At 48.6% G+C, this 13,184-nt stretch overlaps 7 protein-coding genes across 7 annotated transcripts; 4 read left to right on the plus strand and 3 right to left on the minus strand.

Annotated features, from left to right (window-relative positions):
• Positions 1–259: 259 nt before the first annotated feature.
• Positions 260–1,378, plus strand: YALI1_F21612g (uncharacterized protein; the record flags this gene model as incomplete). Its single annotated transcript, XM_505485.3, has 1 exon — positions 260–1,378. One exon carries the CDS (start codon positions 260–262, stop codon positions 1,376–1,378), a length of 1,119 nt encoding a protein of 372 aa, XP_505485.3.
• A 316-nt stretch (positions 1,379–1,694) lies between these two features.
• Positions 1,695–3,830, minus strand: YALI1_F21647g (uncharacterized protein; the record flags this gene model as incomplete). The annotated part of the gene is made up of 1 exon (XM_505486.3): positions 1,695–3,830. The coding sequence occupies one exon, from the start codon at positions 3,828–3,830 to the stop codon at positions 1,695–1,697; it is 2,136 nt and encodes a 711-aa protein (XP_505486.1).
• Positions 3,831–6,369: 2,539 nt separating this feature from the next.
• YALI1_F21673g (uncharacterized protein) lies at positions 6,370–6,624 on the plus strand (the record flags this gene model as incomplete). The annotated part of the gene is made up of 2 exons (XM_068283414.1): positions 6,370–6,530; positions 6,579–6,624. 2 exons carry the CDS (start codon positions 6,370–6,372, stop codon positions 6,622–6,624), a joined length of 207 nt encoding a protein of 68 aa, XP_068139515.1.
• A 24-nt stretch (positions 6,625–6,648) lies between these two features.
• YALI1_F21676g (uncharacterized protein) lies at positions 6,649–6,900 on the minus strand (the record flags this gene model as incomplete). The annotated part of the gene is made up of 2 exons (XM_068283415.1): positions 6,649–6,694; positions 6,737–6,900. 2 exons carry the CDS (start codon positions 6,898–6,900, stop codon positions 6,649–6,651), a joined length of 210 nt encoding a protein of 69 aa, XP_068139516.1.
• A 190-nt stretch (positions 6,901–7,090) lies between these two features.
• On the minus strand, positions 7,091–8,460 carry YALI1_F21690g (uncharacterized protein; the record flags this gene model as incomplete). Its single annotated transcript, XM_505487.4, has 2 exons — positions 7,091–8,102; positions 8,432–8,460. The coding sequence occupies 2 exons, from the start codon at positions 8,458–8,460 to the stop codon at positions 7,091–7,093; spliced, it is 1,041 nt and encodes a 346-aa protein (XP_505487.2).
• A 415-nt stretch (positions 8,461–8,875) lies between these two features.
• YALI1_F21698g (uncharacterized protein) lies at positions 8,876–9,973 on the plus strand (the record flags this gene model as incomplete). Its single annotated transcript, XM_505488.3, has 1 exon — positions 8,876–9,973. One exon carries the CDS (start codon positions 8,876–8,878, stop codon positions 9,971–9,973), a length of 1,098 nt encoding a protein of 365 aa, XP_505488.1.
• A 1,964-nt stretch (positions 9,974–11,937) lies between these two features.
• Positions 11,938–12,819, plus strand: YALI1_F21728g (uncharacterized protein; the record flags this gene model as incomplete). The annotated part of the gene is made up of 1 exon (XM_505489.2): positions 11,938–12,819. One exon carries the CDS (start codon positions 11,938–11,940, stop codon positions 12,817–12,819), a length of 882 nt encoding a protein of 293 aa, XP_505489.1.
• Positions 12,820–13,184: the final 365 nt, after the last annotated feature.

Genomic DNA, 13,184 nt, shown 5'->3' on the forward strand with positions numbered 1-13,184 from the left:
AAAAACGTATACTTGGGCAGCTAGAGAGAACACTCATTCCCATAGTCTTGCTTTGTCGATGTTACTCCGCCAACAAAATCAGATTGGCTTGAACATACGCCTTGCATATTCTCTCAACATTCGCCCTATTGCTTACCGTTCAACATCAGCTCTCATAGCTCCGGCACTAGTTGTACAGTAGTTCCAGCAAGATCATCTGCGATCTAAACTTTTTTCAGTTTTTTTTTGGACCAGCATCTCACCACTATACAAACACATCATGGGCAAACGAAGCGGATCAGGAGACGCCAACAAGCGCAACAAAAAGGCGCGGTACTTGCCCGGAGCCATCAAGAATGTGGAACCCCGCTACCAGGGAGTGTACGTAAGTTACACCCGAGGCAAGGAAAACATGGCCAAGAACGAGGTGCGACTGATGATGAACGAGTGGTGCGACAAGCTGTATGGAACGACTGTGGTGGAAAACGACGAGGAAGGCGACGACATTGAAGACGTGGACGACATTGATAAGGCCATGGCTGCCGAGGTGGCTGCCATGAAGGATACCAAGAAGGATCTCATCACTCCATTGCCTCTGGGATGTGAATGCATGTTATTTGTGCGAACCAGAAAGCCCGTGGTGCCCGTGGACTTTGTCAAGGCCATCTGCCAAGGAGTCAAGGACACTGGAAAGAAGTCCACTCGGTTTGTTCAGCGTATGACTCCCGTCACTCTGACTTGCAGTGCTAGCAAGCCCGAGCTGGAGAAGCTGTGTGATATTGTTCTGGGTCCCCACTTTCACCTGAAGGAGGGTCAGAAACCGCTCAAGTACGCCATTCGACCGACGATGCGAAATTTCGACGGCATGAACCGAGACGAGGTTATCCAGTCAGTCGCTTCTCGAGTGGGCCAGGACCACGGCCATTCTGTCGACCTCAAGAACTACGACAAGCTCATTCTCGTCGACTGCTTCAAGGCCTCCATTGGAATGTCTGTTGTTGGCAACGTTGAGGAGTACGAGGGACTTGCCAGATTCAATATTGAACAGCTGTGGGAGCGACACAATGAGGCCGAAACAGGCACCAGTCGAGTCAACAAGACCGACCAGACGGTGAAGGACATAGAAGATGAGGCCGAGAAGGCCGTGTTGAAGGAGGAGATTCAAAAAGAGGCTGATGAGACCGAAGCAAAGGCTGAGAAGGCTCTCAAGGAGCTGGACGAGCTGAAAAAGGGAAACAAGGATTTGGAGGAGGACAAAAATAAGACGAGCATCCAGGTCGATGAGCTGGAAAAGGACGCTGAGAAAAAAGTGCTCGAAGGTGAAGTTGATGAGGTGATTGACGAGGCCAAAAAGGTGAGAGAAGATGTCCGGGACTTGAGAAAGGAAGTGTCTGAGTAGTTTATATTTAGTATTTATGATATCTGTCAATGACAGAGTGACTGGAGCGAAGATGTATGCTTCTGACACTTGAAAGAAACCATATGCTATGCCATCTGTAACAAACGACAAGAACATCTAAAATTTACGGTGTATTGTATGTAATATACCTACAGTATATACAGTACGAGCACTGGACTGTACTGGTAGTGGGTGTATTATTATTGTTTCATGCAATATATTCATTATTCATAAGGTGTCTATGTAAAAGGTTGACACATGCAAAAGACTGTTAGTAGCGATGGTTGTTGTTTTTGGTTTTGAGTGTGGTCACTCTCTATTGAGTGTCACTAACAAGGGCTTCAGCCAGAGATTCAAAAACAGAGGAGGTCAGAACCTGACGAATAGAGGCACGCTCCTCAGGATCCACGGTCAAACACTTCTCCAGAAGCTCAACCCAGTCGTCGTTGCCGTCACCCAGCTTGCTCTTAAGAAGCTCCCGGTCCCATTGAGCGTTCTGAATGAGACCTCGAAGCTTGGGAACAAAAGAATGGGTGAAAGGCAAGTTACCTACCAGGAGGGCGTAGACCACCACTCCATAGGACCAAATGTCGACGGAAGGATGGTAAATGGGCTCGGCTGTAGAAAGCAGCTCAGGAGCAGCGTAGGGAAGGGAGCCAAGGTTGTCTCGCTTCACCGAGCCTCCCTGAGAAGAGGGAGTGGAAGGCACAGGAGTAGCAGTACCATTGGCGGTGGTAGTGCCCCCTCTTAGAGTAGAAGAATAGGTGGAGGGACCAATGGGTCGGTTCTGTCGTCGAGAGTTCTCATGCTCCTCGTCCTGGTTGATGTAGTCAGACATGCCGAAATCGCACACCAGCAGGTTGTACGAACCATCATCCTGGGGGTCCAAGAGACAGTTTTCAAGCTTTATGTCTCGATGGACAATGTGCATGGACTCATGTAGGTACGACATGGCACAAGCCAGTTGGAAGGCATATTGTCGAGCAGTCTCCACATCAATGCCCTGTCGGTTATTCTTGACCAAATCAAACAGTGTTCCTCCCATAATCTTGGAGGTGAAGCAGTAGATGGCTCGGTTGTCCTCATAGACATACTCCAGATCCAGTACATTAGGGTGTCGAAGCGTGCGCCAAATGTTGACCTCCTGCAGCATCTGCAAATGTTCCTCGGACGGGACAATTGCACTTCGGCTTGTATCGTTAATACTGCCAACAGAGTTGGAGTTGCGTCTAGAGTTGAAGGCAGAAGAGTCAGCAGACTCCATACTGGAGAGGTCAGACTCGCTGGTTCGAGCAGCCAGCCGGGCGTTCTTCTTCACCACCTTGCACGCCTTGGGTTTGTTGGGCTCTCCTCCACGAAGAGACTTGCAGTCGGCCTCGTAAACGTCCGAGAACCCTCCGTATCCAATCTTCTGTCCCAGAGTGTATCGTCCAATCTCTTCACCAGTGAGTGCGTCAGCAGTCAGAGAAAATTCTGCGTTGCCAGATGGGGTTCCGGCCACCACTCCCTCGGGCTGACTGCCCAGGGTAGTCATGTTGCCCATGTTCACGGAGGCAGACCGAGACACTGAGGGCGAAGAGAACTTGGCGAGAAAGTTCTGAGCAGGCGAAGAGGCTGCAGAAGAAGCAGAGTCTTGGGTCGAGTTGAGCAGGGTGTTGTTTCGAGACCGTCGCTTGGAAAAGGGGATAGCGGGAGGGGGACCCACAGAGCCGCCGTAGGAGTTCTGGCCAAACGACTGCGGGGAGAACAGTGAGTTTGCAATATGGTCATCCTTATGCGAAATGGACATAGGCGACGACACTGTGTTAAGGGGCGACATCTGCATCTCGGCAATGGCAGATCGCAGTTTCTTTCGGGTGCTGAAGGGCAAAGACTTCCAGTCTACAGAAGCAGCGGCCGAAGCAGCGAGGTCGACAGAACTGGAGCCCGTGCTGATATCCCTGAACTCTCCGGTATCCGAACGTCGAGGAGAAGCCACCGAGGCTGGTCCCGACAGGTTGGTGGTTGCGTCGCTCTTGGTGTCGCCCTGCTGCTGCGTGAAGTCCATGCCGGGGACATATTCGTCGGACTCTCCAAAGGGCACACGTTCTCGGAACGTATAGTCACTATCTCTGTACGACTTGGAGAGTGTCTGCGACAGCCTTGAGAAGTGTCCCTTGCCTGCTCCTCCTCCAAGCACGTCTACGGGCTGTGGCTGTTCGTCCGCCTTGAGGTTGTTGAAAGTGTTTGCCTTGGCGAATCGCGAGGTGTACTGGCACGGTTTCTGTGGCGACTGCGTTTCTGCGTTCATGTCTGTGTCGTTGTCATCGTCGGTCTGGGGCTCTGCTGGTGGCGAGTTGAGCTGCATGGGCGAGTCGCACTCGAACCCCTTTGCTACCGTCATGGCATCGTCGGGGTTGCGGGTGATGCCAGTGGTGGGTCCTGATTTTCCAGGAAATAGAAAGTCTTCCATGGCGGTGTGGGACTTTGTGGATGTAGCGGTGTAGCGATGTACGGTCGTAGTTGTGGTTGAAGTGTCGGGTTTACTCTTGTGTGTATCGATTGGTATCGTCTGTGTATTGTGTGTATTGTGTGTATTGTGTGTATTGTGTGTATCAAGAGTAACTTGCACTAAGGTGGAGCAGATGAAGAAAGAAAACCTCCGTACTTACTGTAGTGTTTTATTTCATGTCCGCAGCAGTAGCTTTGTGTTTCACACCACCTCAGCTTAGACTTAACACTAACATACCATACGGGCCCAATTCACAGCCTGCGCGCACCACCGGATCATTGTCTGGAAACTCTATTGAAGATGCACCGCAGGTTTGGTGCAATATTTATTCCGGCGCCATACCCTGGGCCGCCGTGTGGGCCGCCCCAGTCGCGTTCCACGCCCCGTCGCTCGCTAAGAACCCTTACGTTATCGTAGCTCCATCCATGCTTACCCCCCTTATGTCTTCATTTTTCCCCTCATGCTAAAGTGGTGACTGAATCTCTATTTCCTTACCTTAATCCCTTAACACCCTCGCACATTGGCTTTTTTTCCCTTGTCTGGAGCGCATCATTGGGCTGTCTATCTGATGCGGGGCGACCAATCATCTGGCCGAGTGTGCTTACCTCATCCTCCCAAACGGCCGAGAACAAAAAGGCTTGAGTGGAAATTCACAATCCCAAACTCAAAAAGAGAAAGGAAACGAGAAAAAAAAAAATTCTCCCAAATTTTATCTGTTCAAGACTGCAGAAGCCGAGGTGGAAGGAAGCGACCCGCATGTGAGGGCATTCTTAACGGCCCCGGAGACTGGCCGGGTGTACGGGGGCCGTGTTCCCCGTTCCGCCATCCGTTTCGGGGCTGTTTTTCCGCCCACAGCAGCGCCTATTTTTGCCTTTATTTTACCCTTCAATATCACCACGCTCCTCTTTCTATCTCGCATGTTTAGTGCTGCCCAGCCCGCAACTGGGTCATCAAACTCTTTAGAGTTGCCCGACGGAGCTTAAAAAACAGCCCACCGCAAGTGACTGGAAATAACCTTGCGAGGGAGCTCATGTGGCCCGGTCACGTGGGAGTAAAGAAGTCACACACGTGTATGGAGGTCTCAGCGGGAAAATTAGACAACAATTGCTCCACGTATACATCAATACGATAGCTCGCATACCCTTTCCCCACCCGTTTTCTGGGCACCAGTCATGTGATGCCCAAAAGCTGCATGGTGGTTCCCCTCCTCTTACAAGAGCTTGAGAAAGAGCTTGAGAAAGCGCATGACGTCACTTTTCAACATTCACCCACGCTACAGCAATTGTCGGCCGACTTGGGTACACTATGTACTGTACTTGTAGAATGCTGTATGGGACACGCGTTAGAGTCTCCGTCTTGAGGGGTACTTTAGTCTATGATGTCATTGTCTCAAAGTTCGATATGAGTACAGTATACCGTTCAAGTGGACAAGTACAAGGTGGAGAGTAGGACTTGTATCGAACTTGTGTGTACTGTATCACTCGTATTCGCGATCTCTTGCTGTCTGCAGAACTTGCGCTCGGTACGCCACAAGTACTCGCTCGAACATGTGAAAACATTCCTTTGACCACACTGGCGCGCTTACAGCTGTATTCGTACCATGCCTGGTCATGCCTGCTTATTGGCATAGGTAAACACGGCCCTTGAATGGGAGCAGAGTCTCACCTCAGAGGGTTGTTGAGGGGAAGTGTCTGGGAATATTATTGCTACAACGGAGCGGGGTTTTCCACGAGAATATATTGTATATGTATATTTGCGGCTTTTCAGACCCTTGAAACCATTCTCTGACGCATCTATCACTTTTTTGAGCCCCATGTTGCTGCTGCTCCTCCATTTACTGTCGACAGAGTTTGGCGGCCTGCGTCGGAAAAGACCGTTTGAAACTAGACGGCTATAGACGCGAGGAAAAAAGGAACTTCGGGTAAACTCAGACGTCTGAGGTGCGGCTGGCTAGGCTTCGGAAATACGCGGGAATACGTGAAACATTTCTGACTCCAAGAGAGCAGAAGTTGCAGGCGATTTGGTGAGGAAACAGAAGAATTCAGAAGAATTCAGTTCAAAACACGTCCTGACGCCAATATGGTTGCCGCTTTAGTCTTGCCACTATTATCTACGCTATTTTAGTTGGTCTCTATGACGTAATTAGATCAACCAGGTGCTACACAACCAAGTACAAGTAGCGAGAATAGTCCCACAGGAGGAAAGACCTAGTCTTGTTTCCTTGAAAACATTCTGGTGACCCAGCAACCATAGCGCCATTCACAAACAAACCCCTCGTAGGTACGATACTGTAGAAGGTGGTTCGACATGTCGGTAACTCGGTCCCCGGCATCTGAAGCCAGACGTGAAGGACAAGGAAGGATCAAGCTTGACCTTCTTATATAAAGTGGGCCAATCGTGTCTTGGGGTAGAGGGCTGCAGATTGTGTCTCGGATCTCCCCGGTCTAGTCTCACCAAGTTGATCTTGTGATCCACAACGGTGGCAAGAGATCCTCACGATATGTCACTGGTTAGTGGTCTCCAGGACGGTATTCGCCATCAGCAGTACAGACCACCACCATGCAAGTTTGTTTCGAGTTTTCATTCACTATGGAACACTTTCTTACAGTCAGCTAAAGTATTTTGTCTAAAAACTCCTTCACCAATATACGGAGTGAGAAAGTGAATACATCGACAGTACATATGTTTAGGTCTCCTGGTATTTAAAAGCCCCCACGCGTGTCCCTTGACCCATCCCATCATTAACCACCGCTAGTCAATGTTTGTTTGCTTAAACAGTCTAGCCCAAGCCTGTGGCTACAACTATTGACGGTCCAGATGATTGACTAGACCAACTCGAGAACCGTGCTGTCTAGCACTATGAAAACCTCATTAGTGCTTTAATAATCCAGGTAGGTACTGTACCCTTGGAGGATTGCACCACCCATGTCGAAAATATTCTCCTGTCAAGGATATAAGAAGTAGGGTATTTTACAGTACATACAACACGAAAACTGGGTAGCGTCTCGCTTTCACGGTCGTTATTAGTCATTACTACATACTATTCAAACAATCTGTCCTTCCTGCTATGTAGCGTAGTTCGTCCTGGTACTTGTAGCTTTGAATTGCCTGCGCTTGAGTCGCTCTCGTGTGCCGTTCACAGACTCACTCCCGCCCCACCAATCCATCCATGTTAACGTATCTATTAGCTATAATAAAGAAGTGTCGATATTCAGTGCAGACTAAAAGACACTAATGTAGTTGTTGATTCGGTCCTTTTGATTCTGGGCAATGCACTCTGCAATCCAGGTGATATTTCGCACCTCCTGCTCTCTGGTTTTAATCCAGGCCCAGATGGTGGAGTAAGTAAACTGCTGTGTGAAGGCCATCTTGCACATGTCCATCTCCCGCTTGTAAAAGTGGTCGGCCAGCGACTTGTTGTCCGTGGTGTCAAACACACCCTTGTAGTCAGACAGACCGTCGATGATGGCTCGGACCTGCTCCACGTCTTCAGCTCGAGACAGAGCCTCGGTTCCAACGGGGTACAACTGGCCAAACTGGGGCATAAGGGACAGTCGATCGGAGGAAGACAGACCAGAGCCAAAGGAGTTGAGGGCAATGTTGATGGATCGTCGGTCCGCCTCAAAATCGAGCAGCTGCTTCATAATCTGGTCAGAGGGGCTTGGCAAGGTCATGCTGAAGTTGTAAAAGTCCTCGAGGTAAGCCTTGTACAGCCGGTTTCGGATGATTTCAATGTTGAGCTCATCCAGCTCATGCACGCCACCCTGGAAGCAGTCCTTGAAGTAGGGGGCCAGAGGAGTGTCAACAAGCACAGTGTCGTAGAGAGATTCCACATCAGTGGCCACAGACAGAGTGGGCAGGGTGTCGAACCATCCCAGAGGGTGGCATCGCTCCAGCATCTCGGTGTTGTCTCTCTCGTGAAGAGCTCCATTGATGAGCAGAGCAACGTTATCAATCATATATCCATAGGAAATGTAGTCCATGAACTTGGTCATGGGCTCCACGCTCTGAGCACGCACATATCGAAACTCGGCAATCAGCTTGGCCGCGGCCTTCTCCTGGATTGTCGATGTAGAGATGGGTGAGGGCACATTGGACAGAAAGTTGCCGTACTCGGTGGACGACAGTTGGGTCTTGAAGTCCTCCAGCGAGTCACACTGGGTGAGGTTGGTGTAGTTGCTGGACTTGAGCAGACCAGACTGGTAGCCTCGAACGAGAGCCTCAACGTAGCCGCTGGGTTAGTAATGGAGCGCGCGGAAACGACTGGCCGTACGACTGTACGTCAAGAGCGAACAATAGGGGTTGGTGCGACCATGTCACTTGCTAAAGTCGAAAATGAATTAAATAACGTGGTTCATCTAGACATCCTTCAAGCCATTGATTATCACATTAGATCTTGTGATATCACCCAGATGTCGTGATGTTCTGTTCACATATGCCACTGTGTAGGGGGCGGTGCTATAGCACTCGTCGAGCGGCCGTTTTTTTCAACCAATTCGTGCATTCCACCAATAATTGGCCTCTCCAATTCTCCGCAAGCCTCCAAAGCCTGACATACTCACTTGTTGATGTTGAAATACAAGCCCTCCATTGCTGTGTAATGTCGACGAGTTACATGTGCGATTGTATGCAATAAGATCTCGGCCGGGTAACCAGGGGGGAGATTTGTAGGAAGAGGCCAATTTTGGGCAATAAGAATGATTTTTGGATAAATCAAACTGTCTGAGCGGGTATAAAGGATCTATATGGATTTTTTACCTATAAAATAGGCACATCTCCCCATTCATGAACGTGTTGTGGACCCTGGAAACCCCAGAAAATAAACTCCGACCGACACGTACTCACCACCATAGTTTGGTGAACATTGTCAGAAGAGCTACAGAAACACCTACAAGTACAGCATATTCAGAGACGCCAAGTCTTGGCATACTACACAAAATCGTGGATTTACACAATTGCTTCGGCTCCTCTGCATCATCGACACTCTGCCCACATCACTATCGACAATGGATCTGCTATTCGATACCCTGACACAAGATCTGCTGCCGTCTGAAGCAGCTGTTATCAAAAACGACCCGTCTGCCGTGACATACCTCGAGACTCTGCGCCACTTGTCAGCAGGAGACGCAGGAGACGAGTTCGACAAGGAAGCCCAATATCTGGAAACATCATACAACAACAATGTCAAAACCCTGGCTACTTTGGCTGAAGGAGGACATCGACAGTTCTTGAGTGCAGCTAAGAACCTCAGTGGATTTGAGCAGGAATACAAGTCATTTAGTGCTAGCTCGAGCAAAGCAGCTGAGCTGAAAATCGACGCGGAAATCCCTGCTCAGGGAAACCAGAGAGATACGCCAGCTCTTCTGCTACGAAACATTGACAAGGTGAGCGAGATTCTCGAACTGCCTACTCTCACACGTGCCTGCGTGACTAATGGACTCTATTCAGAAGCCCTAGATATCGTCGGACATGCCAAGCTGCTGTCTTCTCGATACCCCAACATCAAAATCATTCAGAAGTTGCTGCAGGAGGTGCTCTCTGTGCAGTCTCTACTTGTCAACGAACTGCTCGCCCAACTAACCAAAACCGTCAAACTGCCACAAATCATCAAAACCATTTCATATCTGAAGCGCCTACCTCCTTTCAGTGACCTGGCATCTGCAACAGAGTCAACCAGAGCACTGCATCAGGTGTTTTTTGCCTCGCGCATTGCCTACATCAAAAGCCAATTGGCTGATATTCCCCATAAGGACGCCAGTGACAAGTACCTCAAGCGATACATCGAGATTGTGAGAGAACACGCCTTTGCAACCATCACAAACTTCCGTCTGACATTCACGGACTCTGGTAACGAGTCTGCTGGCGAATTCCTCCGATGCATTGTTCTCCAGCTGAGTCAGCAGCTCGATGAGCACTTACCCAACCTCAACGAGACACAAACCGCCAACATTTGGCTGCAGTTGGCATACTGCTCTCAGTCAATGGGTAGAGTGGGGGGAGAGTTTGGTCAGGTGCTCGTGGGATTGGTAAAGGACGAGAACGCAGAGAAGGAATGGTCTGCAGCGGTTGAAAAGCAGAAGGAGATTTCTATTAGCATTGCCTAAAGAACGGGGACAAGCGTACCTACAAGAATACATTTAGCATATCATGTGTACGAAGAGGTGGGGAAAGGGCTGGTGTATGTGACCCGTGCCTATTCGAGTAATCAGACAGACTTGGAACTTCTACACCGTGTTACAGGACATACTGCAGAGGGTGAGCCAGCAGAGTGCTCCGGTAATGAGGCTGGAAGAGCAGCTGACGAGTGGTATAGAAAGGAGGTGTCTGGCACTTCAAACCAATCACTTCAAGCATTCAGTCACTAAAACGTAAATGGACACTTGTACTGCAAATTTTCCAGATCATGCTTCTTGTGGATATTCTATTGTGTGAACTGTGCTCGACTACTAACACAGCAAAAACGAGTGCATGATAACTGAGGCGATTCTGTAGAAGTGACCCGTTGGTTGTATCCCGGATACTATTCGCGCATCTGTCTATAGTAAATAATTCTACAAACAACAGTTCCTCGTAGGATTCTTACTCTCTTCCCAAGCAGGGTACTTTGTAGATGGTTGGTCTTGATCTTCCTTCATCTCTGGGCTGCTCATTCTCGCCGTCTCCAACAGCAACCTCACATAATACTTGCAACATCCATTCATCCGATTTCTCGTTTAAACCTCCTTCAGTCGCGTCGACTTTCCATCTCTTCATTACAGCCCCCCTGGGTGGTTATGCCAAGCCTGTGGGCACAAGAGAATGGTGCGATGCATTTTGGTACAGTACACTAGAGATTTGGGCCAGTCTGAAGGTGGCCATTAAGTCGATTTGCACGTGCTTTCGGTCGTTTTTTGTAGTCAAACTTGCTAGGAACGTTCATGTTGGTGTTTGCACCACGCATCATCAAAATTTAGGAGGTCATTCACACTCCATTCACCATTAGATGCTGTCTGTTGGTTTCCTTTTTTTTGCGCTGTTCTCAAACAGGGTTTCTGCTCTAAACTCTCGCCAAACCCTAACTAACTCTGCCATCAACGAGCAGTAGTGTCGAGAATGCTAAAAAGATTATTTGTGTGCCAAAAAACACATTTTATTAGTTCTAGAATGTGTGTGCCTCTTTTGCACTAATTTTTATCTCTTTACCCTATATATAGCCCCCACAGGCTTGCTTCAAAACTTCGCTGCAACGTGGATTCCCAAAGTAGGTTTTTGAATCTGCATGTACCCCGAACATCCCCCGATATTCGAGCGTCTGTGATACCGTAACAGGCTGGCGTTTCTGCAAGGCTGTTACTTTGGAAGCGTATCAATGCGGGGTACATACGCACAGCCTCGCAGGTCTCGGCTTTTGTGCCACAAGGGCAATTTGCAGCCTTGCAATTTGTTCCTACCTCGAGGGCTTTTGAGTTTGCTTGGGTTCTTCAGTACATCCATCTTAAGAGTGGTCTATTCAGATATCTATGAAAAGTAGAGTAACGAAGAGTTGATAGTCATATTCACCATATTTTTCTGGTCAGATTAATGTCTTCAGGGTTTTTCTAGCTCCACTTTTCACCCTGTGGTATCACTCTAAAGCCGCTAACACCGAACAATGGTTCAGGGCAAAAAACGGCGTGATGACGAGGGGTAAATTTCGTTGTGTAATACGGTCGGCAAGTTTGCGGCTTCAAAAATACCCTGCTCGTTAAGTCGACTTTAGTCATATCAAGTGGCTGAGTCATTATGGCTAACCAGGAGTAATGGATGAACTTGTGGTTGTATTGCACGTGTATGACCACTCCATCACCCAGCCTTCCATACAGCTGGATACAGAACCTGGGGAAAGCATGAATCTATTTTGGACTCGAAAATCGAAAAGTCGAACAGTTGCCATATTCACTTGCTGTACAAAAGCGCCTACTGCTCATTGTCCTGCAGTCTCAGGAGGATGCACGTGTAGCGGTATCGCCTGGATGTTGGTGACTGAATAGAATATATAAGACAGGTGATATACGCACCATCAAACACACACATACACACACACAATCACATGTCTCACACTGTTGATCTCGAACACGGATACAGCCTGAATCACCAGGTGTCGCATCGATCAAAGACCCAGGCTATTGACGAAGAAGCTGTTGCTTCTTCCAACGCCTCCAACATCCAGGGTCTCACTGGTGATGAGTGCTCTGACATCAAGTTGGCCAAGGTCGAGACCTCAGGCACCAATGGCGAGTACATTCACATTGCCGGGGTCAAGTATCACAAGGACGATTTTATGAGCGCATTTGGAGGAACTCTTAACCCTGGTTCTGCTCCTATTCCTTCTCGGCGGTTTGCAAACGCCGCTCCCATTGGGCTTTTCTCCTTCTCTATTACATGTTTCATTCTGGGTATGTGTCTTGTTAACGCTCGAGGAGTCCATGCCCCCAATGTCATGGTTGGATGTGCTATTTTCGGAGGGGGTCTAGTTGAGTTTGTTGCTGGAATCTGGGAAATTGTTGCAGAGAATACCTTTGCCGCCACCGTCTTCCTTTGTTTCTCGTGTTTCTGGTGGTCCTGGTCTCTGCTGCATCTGCCGATTGGAATCGAAAAGTACTACGAGACAGCCGACGAGTTTTCGCAGGCCGTGGGTCTCTTCCTCATGGGCTGGTTCATCTTTGCCATTCTCATGACTCTGTGTACGGTAAAAGCTACAGTAGCCTTCTTTCTGCTCTTCTGTTCCCTTGACCTGGCGATCATCTTTCTCGCATCGGGCCACTTTCTCAACAACCCCAAGCTCGTCCAGGCAGGAGGCGGTTTCTGCATTTCAACCGGTCTCTTGGGTTGTTACAATGGCTTTGGAGGTGTGGCCACTCCTCAGTCTACCTTCACCTGGATCATTCCCCGAGCAATCATGATGCCAGGAGCTCACAAGAAGGATTACTAATTGCATGTATATAATATAATCGTTTGAGAATTTACAATAATAAAACACTACTAGTACAAGTACAAGTACAACATATCATACTTGCAAACATACATTCAGTCAACTTGGCTCAGAAAAACTTACAAGATGACTTAAGTTGCTCAACATTTTCCAACCGTAGACCAGGGAAACAAAACAATGACCTCATCACTTGAAACTGTGACTGTCACCCTGCTTTTACACTTACTCGTTGAGCTTGAGCACGAATTTTCGCCTTGAGCTATACCACTTGCCAATATGAGCTACAACACTTGTAAATATACTAGGAATCAATAATTAAAGCCTTTACTTGGATGCTATGCTCCTTGGAGAAGCAATTTTCGAAC

The sequence above is a fragment of the Yarrowia lipolytica genome, chromosome 1F (genome assembly GCF_001761485.1).
Source record: "Yarrowia lipolytica chromosome 1F, complete sequence".
Lineage (NCBI taxonomy): Eukaryota > Fungi > Ascomycota > Dipodascomycetes > Dipodascales > Yarrowia > Yarrowia lipolytica.